This window comes from Vigna angularis, chromosome 5 (genome assembly GCF_016808095.1).
Source record: "Vigna angularis cultivar LongXiaoDou No.4 chromosome 5, ASM1680809v1, whole genome shotgun sequence".
NCBI lineage: Eukaryota > Viridiplantae > Streptophyta > Magnoliopsida > Fabales > Fabaceae > Vigna > Vigna angularis.
In genome coordinates this window covers 23607967-23617963 of record NC_068974.1, presented here as the reverse complement: position 1 = coordinate 23617963, position 9997 = coordinate 23607967, and the positions used below count along the sequence as shown (strand labels likewise).

General features: G+C 37.9%; 1 protein-coding gene across 1 annotated transcript; it reads left to right on the top strand.

Annotated features, from left to right (window-relative positions):
* The first annotated feature begins 4373 nt into the window (after positions 1-4373).
* Positions 4374-4986, top strand: LOC108340180 (BAG family molecular chaperone regulator 1-like). The gene is made up of 2 exons (XM_017577395.1): positions 4374-4442; positions 4555-4986. The coding sequence occupies exons 1-2, from the start codon at positions 4374-4376 to the stop codon at positions 4984-4986; spliced, it is 501 nt and encodes a 166-aa protein (XP_017432884.1).
* Positions 4987-9997: the final 5011 nt, after the last annotated feature.

Genomic DNA, 9997 nt, shown 5'->3' with positions numbered 1-9997 from the left:
CAATTGGTTAAGAGTAACCAGCTTAATGGGTTGTCTCACGAAAGCCCATATGAGCACCTCACAACGTTTAACGAGATTTGCAACACAATAAAGATAAATGGGGTGCCGGACGAAGCGATCAAACTTAGCTTGTTTCCATTCTCACTAGGAGGCAACGCTAAGATTTGGTTGAACTCTTTTTCAGAAGGAAGCTTTACAGAGTGGGAAGAGGTGGTAACAAAGTTCCTAAACAAATACTTTCCACAATCAAAGGTAAATAAAGGAAAGCAACAGATTACATCTTTCAGGCAAGGTATGGAGGAATCACTAGGTCATGCATGGGACAGATATAAAAGCTTACTGAGAAAAACTCCCACACATGGTTTTCACGAAGGGGAAGTAGTCTTGGCTTTCCTTACAAGTCTTGGTTCCCAAACCAAGATGATGCTTGACGCCACAGCTGGAGGAAACATCAAATGGAAAACTCCAGAGGAAGCTACAGAAATCATTGATAATATGGCTACTAGTGATAATGATCTGAATAGTGAAAGAGGAGCTCCTATTCAACAAAAAGGAGTTCTACAGCTGCAATCCCATGACGCCTTGCTAGCACAAAATAAGATACTAACTCAACAACTGGAAACTCTTACCAAAACACTTGCACAATTGCCGAAAGAGTTAAAGAATGTTGCACAGGTTCAATCACAGTTGTGTGAATTGTGTGGAGGTGACCATATAAATGGTCAGTGTGCCTTTCCAGCAGAAGCTTTGGAAGATGTTAATTTCATGGCCAATCAGTTTCCGTACCGTCAGGGGAACTTCAATCAAGGGTGGAAACCACACCCAAGCATTGGTCAAGGACAGAGTGGGCAGGCTGGACAAACTGGGCAATTTAACAAGCAACAACAACAACCAACTTTATGGCAACAAATTTCTACACTTAATGAAAGTTCCATAAGGATGGAAGAAACTCTTCATCAATTTATATAGAAAACTGAATCTTCTCAAAAGAATACTGATGCTACTATTAAGAATTTGGAGATTCAAATGGGTCAGATTACCAAGCAAGTGGAAGAAAGGCCTAATAGAAATTTTGGGGCTAATACTGAGGTTAACCCAAGGGAAGAATGTAAAGTGGTGGAGAGTACAAATAATGAAATAGTTGAGTTAGACAAAGAGAAGGAAAAAGGAGAGGAAGAAAAAGAAAAGAGAGAAAAGAGAGAAAAAGAAAAAGAGAGAAAAGAGAAAAGAGAGAGAAAAGAGATAAAGAGTAATGATATGTTTCCTTTTCCAATAAATCATGAGAAACAATTTGATTTTACAGAATTATTCAGTATGGTGGACAATGATGCACCTTGGAAGGAGATACTACAGCAAATTGCAGTTTATACTAAACCTGAGGAAGAAATCTCTACAAAGAAAAGACGTAGAGATGATGATACAAAGAAGTATAAAGCGGTTAAAAAGGAGCCATTCCCTCCCAAAGCAAAAGATCCAGGAGGCTTTTCCATTCCATGCACAATAGGGAAGAAAAGGATTAAAAAAGCTTTACTTGATTTAGGATCAAGTGTTAACTTGATACCTTATTCTTTACTAGAGCAGATCGGTGATGTTGATGTGAAGCCTATAAAAGTTAATTTAGTAATGGCAGGTGGATCTTCAAAGGAACCCTATGGAATAGCAGAGGATATTATAGTTTGTGTAGGCAAACTACAGTTCTTGGTAGACTTTGTGGTGATGGAGATGGAGACTGAAAAGATACCCATTATTCTTGGAAGACCGTTTATGAAAACGGCCAAAGCCATCATTGATGTGAACGAAGGTATAGTGGCGTTTCAAGACCGAGAAGAAAGGGTTGTTGTAGAAGTCTTCAAAGAGGAGAGACAGATGCAGGAGGAAGAAGCGAGTCATAAAGCTGCATTTCAAGATGTACTCATGACTAGCCCTCAAGATGAAAAGCTCAAGGTTAAAGGAAAACATTGTTTGTTGTTTCAGGTACATGATAAAGAAAAGATTGGCAGAGGAAGAAAAGTTCCTGATGACTGGATGAAAGAACAAATCCAACTTGGTACACCTGTGAGATTCAAAAGCAAGTTGTGGGTTGTGAAAGGCTATAAAGAAAGGGAGATGATAGAGATAAAGTCTCCATATTCTAGAAGAATCAAAACAGTACACCGGAAGCAGTTGAGGAGTTGGTGGGATACGGACATCAACATTGAAGAAGGAACTTGAACTTTATTTGGTCAAGCTAATGACGTTAAAAGAGCGCTTACTGGGAGGCAACCCAGTGATTTAAGAACTTTTAATTTTTGATTTGGTGATGTAATTTTGAACTTTTGGATATTTTTTGTTTTTGTTATAAGTTTGTTACAGGGTTTACATTTACTGATGGATGTTAGGCGGAGCAGTATCTACTGAAGGATACTATATTTGACACACCTACTGAAGGGTGTTGGTAAGAAAGATTTGCACCTACTGATGGGTGTTGGTGGATTTTGGGTCAGGCTCGTGACGTTAAACAAGCGCTACCTGGGAGGCAACCCAGTTGATTTGATTTTTCTGTATTTTTTTGTTTTGATCCTGCTTTAGTTGCATAATAGGGTTGTGCATGAGTGATCTGAAAATTTTATTGCAGGGAGCCAGTGAGGGGTATGTTTAGGACGCATTTAGGTTAAGCTAAGGAGAAGGAGAGCACTTCCCGTAAATGCCGCTGAGCGACAAACTACCGCTGAGCGGTAGTGTCGCAGAAGGGGCTTAGGTTGCCCCTCAGCGGAACCCGAGCCCATTAGGGGTATTTTTATACCCTAAGCTGCGCCTTGGCCTCTCCTTTTAGATTTTTCTCTGCACACACACTCCTACATACTTTTCCATGGTTTTCTACAACTTTTCCCTCACCCCTTTTGAGAAAATTTCTTTTCCACTCACTTTCTTACTTGTTGTTCATCTAAGCTTGGGGTTGGGAGACAGCATCATTAATGGGGCTGAGTTTTTCAAAGCACTAAAGCAGGATTTGTCTTATTTATTTATTTTTGTTTAGGGTTTGATGTACTCAATTGGAAACTTTATCTGTTATGATGGTTTGCTGATGATTGTGATTGTTTGATAAGTAATGCTTGAATGATGCTTTGATATAGATTGATGTTGAGATGTGCACATTACATGCTTATACAGGTGGTTCACAAGCTTTGTGATCAAATGCAAGTATTGTGATTGTGATTGTGATATTAAGCAGGATGTGTATGTCAAATGTGAATGAGCTTATATGTGAGGTTTTGAGCTCCATAGCTTTTGTGATTGAGTGTTATTACTCTGAAAGCATGAATAACTTTGCCCAGGTTTTCTATGATTGAATTACTTGCTTGTTTGCATTATATGATCAAGGCCGTTTGTTGGTAACCCTTATATTAGCCAAGTTGCATGAAATAAGCCACAAAAGAGAACACTATGTGTTCTATCATTTGAACCCTTAGCCTTGAACATAAATTTAAAACCCTTGTTGAAAACTTTACCTTGAGTTAAGTAGAAAATATTTTGTGGTATTGACAAATGTTCAAGTTTGGGGTTGTTGGAAAATAGAAAGGGAATGTGAAAGCATTGAGCTAAGAGCTAAGAATTAAGTATGAGCAAAAGGAAAAGAGAAAGAAAAGAAAAAAAAAAGCAAAGCTCAATGCAAAGGAAAGTTGGGAAAAGTAAGAATGATTGTGTTTATATGATTCTCTTAACTCAAGGGTTTTGTGATCTAGAAAAACCAATTTTCTTGTTAGCCCAACCACATTATAAGCCATTGAAAGTCCTTGTGAAGATGCATGCTTGTGAATTTATTTGATTGTGGTTAAATGAAAGGCAAAGTCAATTCATGTGATATTGTGATAGTAGAGCGAATGAGTGATTACCTCTTATTTACTTGTGTTTGAGCGAAACACTTTACCTAGTGAGGAAATATTCCATGAGCACATGAACATCCATGCTTAGTTGATTGATCATTCATGAAAAATAGCATTTGTTGGATATTAAGTGATTTTGTGAACACTAAAGCATGTGCACATCTTGATTGAAATCTTTGTCATGAGTTTAATTGAAGTTTTTACTTATCTTGAAAAGAGGATTTTTGAATGAGTGAACCATTGTACAAATTGGTAGAAGATTGAGTTACATTTTGTTTGCTTGAGGACAAGCAAAGCTTTAAGTTTGGGGTTGTGATAACAGTTGAAAAACTGTTACTTTCATGCTTAAATTTGATACTAAAAGCAACCTTTAACACTTAGAAACTAGCTTGAAATCATGCTTTTGGTTATATTTTTAGAAATAAGAGAGCTGGACAGGTTTATGCTTGATTTCAGTGTTTTATGTAGGTTTTAAGGTGAATTTGGTGAAAGAAGTGAAGAAGGATAGGAATGGATCAATTGCTTAAACTAGATGGTATAATGGTTGAAGGGGATGTGAAATTAAAGAGGAAAATTCAGGTAACGCCAGATACTGAGATGCATTTTACTCATTTTTGTTTATCAGTGTATCTCAAATTACATTTGTTTAAGCACTTCTAGTTCTAATGTTAATGAAACATTAAGTTTGAAGGTAAAAAGAGTTCAAAAGTATGTTGAAACTCTGGATTTGTTGAAGATTAAGAATTCCTTGCCTAGTAGCAATGGACACCATGCACCAGTGCAACATCAACAGAAGCATTCAAATGGCCAAAAACTGGGACCAGATTTAGAGCAACAAGAAAAGCACTCAAATGGACATAAGAGATTACCCTTAGCACCAATTAAGGAACAGCAACAACAAAAACAACCAAGGAACTCAAATGAAAATTTCCTAGAACTTTACTATGAAGAACAACATCAACCCTCAAGGAATTCCACCTCAGGAGTTGTAGTTACCACAAATTGGGAATTGTTTGATTTTGCCCCACCATTAATCCCTGTTCAATCCACATCCTCTCCCCCACCACCCCCAATGTCCAATAGTTCAGGTCTTCCCAAGTTCAATTGGGAACTCTTTAACTAACTACCATACCATGTGCTCTCACTTGTGTGGATGTGATTTGGGTTTGTCTTTCACTTTGAGTGTCATCTATTTTACATTCTTTTTCTGTTTTTAGATTTGTTTGCAACCCTTTATAATTTGTCACTTATACTTCAAACATAAAGGGGTTGCTATCACAGTGATCATCATAGAAAAAGTTACATTTATGTGATTTTGGTGTCCACTGAATTCACTTACCAAATAGATGAGCCTATTTTTGATGGATAGCTACAATATTATTATAAGCACTTATAAACTATGTTATTGGAAGCAAGCATTATGATTTAACCTTAAGGGCAGGTATGTTTGAGTGTCTAAAATCCCATTTAAAGAATGGTTTTGCTTTGTTTTCATTACCATTTATTGGCATAAGTTTGGTTGTATTTCTTGGTGAAGCAGCATTGGACCATTGGTTGATGACATGGTAACAGTTTCTCATTATCTTAGGTTCTTGTGGGTGCTACAAGTGACAAAAAGACTCATAGAAAAGGGTTTTACCAGCCAATGATAGGAAGCCAAGTGCAAAAAGTGTTTTGGAAGCAGAGAAGATGAAATCATAACTATGGATTAGATATCAGCAATGACCCGGGTAATGCTGTAACAGATGAAATCTGCTAAGCTTTTTTTTTCACTTTTAGACCTCCGTCTACAAGAGTCAGTAAAGTTTCTAAGAACATCATATGACCAATATATACACCAATGCCTAAGGCAATCACAACACAAACCACAATGAAGTTACACCAATGCCTAATTCATTACTTTTGTTAATCTTTGTTTCAGTGAAATTCAAGTTTAGAGCACACCTCTTTCATTTGGAATGGAAGTGAATTAAGGGTTTTCATTATACATTTGCACACAGTTCATTCACACAGTTCATTCACAAGTTCAGAGCACACCTCTTACCTAGTCACGCTGCCACAACACCGTCGTCACGCCACCCCAGCACCATCGCCACACCGCCACAGCACCATCGCCACACCGCCACAACACCGCCACAAAACCCCCAAATCGGCACAAACGACCAACCACCACAACCCACAAAGCAGCGTCATCGAACCTAGCACCCAACCCCCAAACCGTTGTCAATGAACCAACCATGCAACGGAGACGAGAGCACCACAAGATTGCGGAGACGACAACAACACCGTTAATTGACGGCACGAGCACAATGAGGAAGGAAAGGGGTGGGGAGCTGGAGACGACGGAAAAGGAGAGAGAAAACTGGGAAATTCTGAGTAAATGGGAACGAATACCCAATTCGAGAACTTAAACTATTGCGGACATTACCGAAGGCCAAAGACCGCCAGTATGTTATGTCACCAGCTCATGACCTTCGGTAAAAAACTTAATGAGAGCCATCGGAAAAGCCTTCGGTAAATGACCCTTACCAAAGGATTGAAGGCCGTCAGTAATATGCCTTCGGTAATCAGCACATTTCCTGTAGTGCTTTCTCTCGCCGCCGCCATTCTCGACCCTCCCAGCTCTGTTGATCTCTCCCGCTCGAGTTCCTCCTCACCGTCGTGACCATCCCGACGCTAATTTACACCTTTATCTTCGCCTTCGATTGCCCCTCGCACTGCCACCACTGGGATCCCTCCTCTAGCGAGCCCTCCGTCGCGTTAGAGGCCTCCCACCGTGAGATCGAACTCCCCAGCGTTGACGGAGGCGTTAAGTACCGGAAAGAGAAGCACTCCAAGGAGATCGACGGCGAGTGTCTGGTGTGCCTCTCGAGGAGCACTCCAAGGTTGTTTGATGTATTCGACTTGTAATCCCCAAAAAGAAATGGGAACGCCATAGTTCACTCACAATCACTAGCTGAAACAGACATGTTCAAAGCACAATGCTTGAACACGCTCGGATGAACCAAACTTGCAAACGGCTCCTCGGATTCACAGTGCCAGCAACCTGAAGCTTATCGCTCCTCCCCTGAACACCCTTCATTTCTCTGTCGCAAACCTCATTGCCACATCATCACAACAACCTTCACATGGTTTCAAACAATCCAATTACAACAAAATCAACACAACACTACTCACAAAAACAAAACATGGCAAAGGAAAAAATAGGCAGTCATTCATAAACATTGAATTTAAAATACCACAAATTGAAGACTTACCCCAAATATAAACACACTGCTTGCCACCTTTGAAGAAATTGAAATCAACCCAGAATTGAATTTGAAGTGGGTGATTGCGGGAAGGCTCAAAATAAGATCTTTCTACGCCCCAATTGGTTTAACACAATTTGAAGCTATTATTAAAGAACCAAAGACAGAGAAAGTGGGAAGAGGGAAACGGAAGACATTGTTGTGGAGGACGAAGACAGGGAGAACATGGAGGGTAAGATCAAAATGAAGGACGATGACGATCAAATTATAACAGTCAGACACAAAAGATTCATGCAAATTCCTTCCCTTTCCAATGAAAAACTTGTTTCTTTATCCCTAATGCTCTCTCCTCTTTTTTCTTTTTTTTATTTTGTTTCACCAGACAATTCCAATGGGAAATTAATGTTGTTTATTTCTAGAAAAAAATTGTTCATTTTCTCTCTCACAGGCTGATTAACTTTTTTAGGAATTTGAGTTTTGAAGTTCTCATGCTTTCTAGTGACGGTCGTCTTTACGGACGTTTCTCTACCTATGATAGACAACACCAGTGAAATGTAACTAGGGTCTATGGTCGTCGAAGATAATTTTTTAAAATTTAAAATAATTAAATTCCACATAACTCTGACATGTGTTTCACATTTGTAAAGCCAGCATCTTACCTCACTTAATCTTATTGCTGTTACCCCAAAATTGACGGCAATGATCAAATTGATTCAATTTTACATGAATAAGGACCTACTTAAGAACACGAATAATAGAAGGACCTATTTGAGATTATCCTACATAAATAGGGACATAGAAGATGATTAAACCTTATGTTTTAAGACAACACAAGAAATGTGGGAGGTCCTCAAAGTCACATGAGGGTACTAATGATGTAAAGCGCACAAGGAAGAACACATTTATCCATGAATATGAGATGTTTAGGATGCAGCCTGGAGAAACAATTTCTGATGTTCAAAAGTGCTTCACACACATTGTGAACCACTTGACAGGGTTTGGTAAGACCTTTGACGTTGATGAATTGAATGTGAAAATTTTGAAATCATTGGACAGGTCTTGGCAACCAAAGTTGACAACCATCTCAGAGTCACAAAACCTCTCCCAAATGTCAATGGCGATTCTTTTTCGAAAGCTTTGTGAACACGAGCTTGAGCTATATAGATTGACTATAGAGGAGGATCAAGGTAAGAGGAAGACCTTAGCCTTCAAATCTGAAATTTCAAAAGGAAAAAGTTCAAGAAGAAATGATGATGATGACTTTGATGATGAGGAAAACATGAGCCTCATGATAAAGAAGTTTGCTAAGTTCATGAGAGCAAAAGGAAAGGATAAATTCCGAGGAGAAAGAAAGGAAAATCAAGGATCTCCATCAAGCATCAAGTGCTATGGATGTGGAGAAAAAGGACATGTAAAGATCGACTGTCCTGAGAACAAAAGAAGTGAAGAAAAGAAAGAAAGAAAATTTCTCAAAAAGAAGAAGGCTTATATAGCATGGGAAGAAAATGCTTCTAGTTCTTCAAGCTCAAGTGAATCAGATGAGGAAGCAAATTTGTGTTTAATGGCTGACTTAGAAGATGGTGAAAGTCAGGTAAGTGATTCTAGCTTTGAGTCTAGTGAATTAGATTTGCAAAAAGCTTTCTTTGTATTGATAAATGAATCTGAAAAACTTGATGTTGCTCATAAAAAGTTAAAGAAAGAATTTAATGAGTTGAAATTGAAATATGAAAATGCATTAGATGAAGAAGTCATACTAAGAAATAAAGTTAGTAATCTTGAAACTAAATTGTCTGAATTTAATGAAAATGAAAAACCTGTTGAATGTTTATCTTGTAGGAGTCATATGTTTGACATTGAGATACTTGAAAACTTGCTTGCTAAGCAACCAAATCTACCCCACATGCTCAAAATAATTTTAGAAAGAGCAATATTAAAAATAAGAACATGCATCATCATAAGAAGCCTAATGTTAAAACAACTCGTAGAGTTTGGGTTGAAAAAGGCATTTTTGTGAAAAATAAGATGCATGATGTTTGTTGTTTTTATTGCATGAAGCATGGTCATACTTTTAACAAATGCAACATTAAAAATTTTGGAGTACCAAATGGAAAGTATGCATGGGTACAAATTGTTAAATGATGATTGTTTGCATGTACTAACCCCAAGGACCTATATTGAAATTGTGGACCTTTGTGGACCTTGAGGTGAACCCTTTTGAGTCAAACAAAACAATTGCAGCTAATGAGGATTATTTAAGGGAAGCTCTTGAAAAGATGTACTTAAATGAAAACAATCCTATGGAAACTCCAATTGGACATCAAGAAGTTGATCCTAAGAGCTATCAACAACCATGTGGCCTTTCCTTGGACAAAATCATTGGAGACATATCAAAAGGGGCAACTATTAGACACAACCTGAATAATTTTTGTTTAACTGTTGCCTTTATGTCACAGATAGAACCCAAAAATATAAAAGAAGCTCTTCAAGATGATAAATGGTGCATTGCAATGCAAGAAGAGCTAAACAAATTTGAAAGGAATGATGTTTGGGAACTCATTCCTAGAAAAGAGAATTATCAAGTCATTGGCACAAAGTGGGTATTCAGAAACAAGCTAGATGAAGATGGAAACATCACAAAGAATAAAGAAAGACTAGTTGCAAAGGGATACTGTCAAGAAGAAGGTATAGACTATGATGAAACCTATGCCCCTGTAGCTAGGTTAGAAGCAATTAAACTTTTACTTGCTTATGCATCATTAATGAAATTTAAACTGTATCAAATGTATGTAAAAAGTTCATTTCTAAATAGTTTTATAAAAGAAGAGGTATATGTTAGTCAATCTCCTTGATTTGAAGATTTCAGATTTCCTGATAATGTGTATAAAC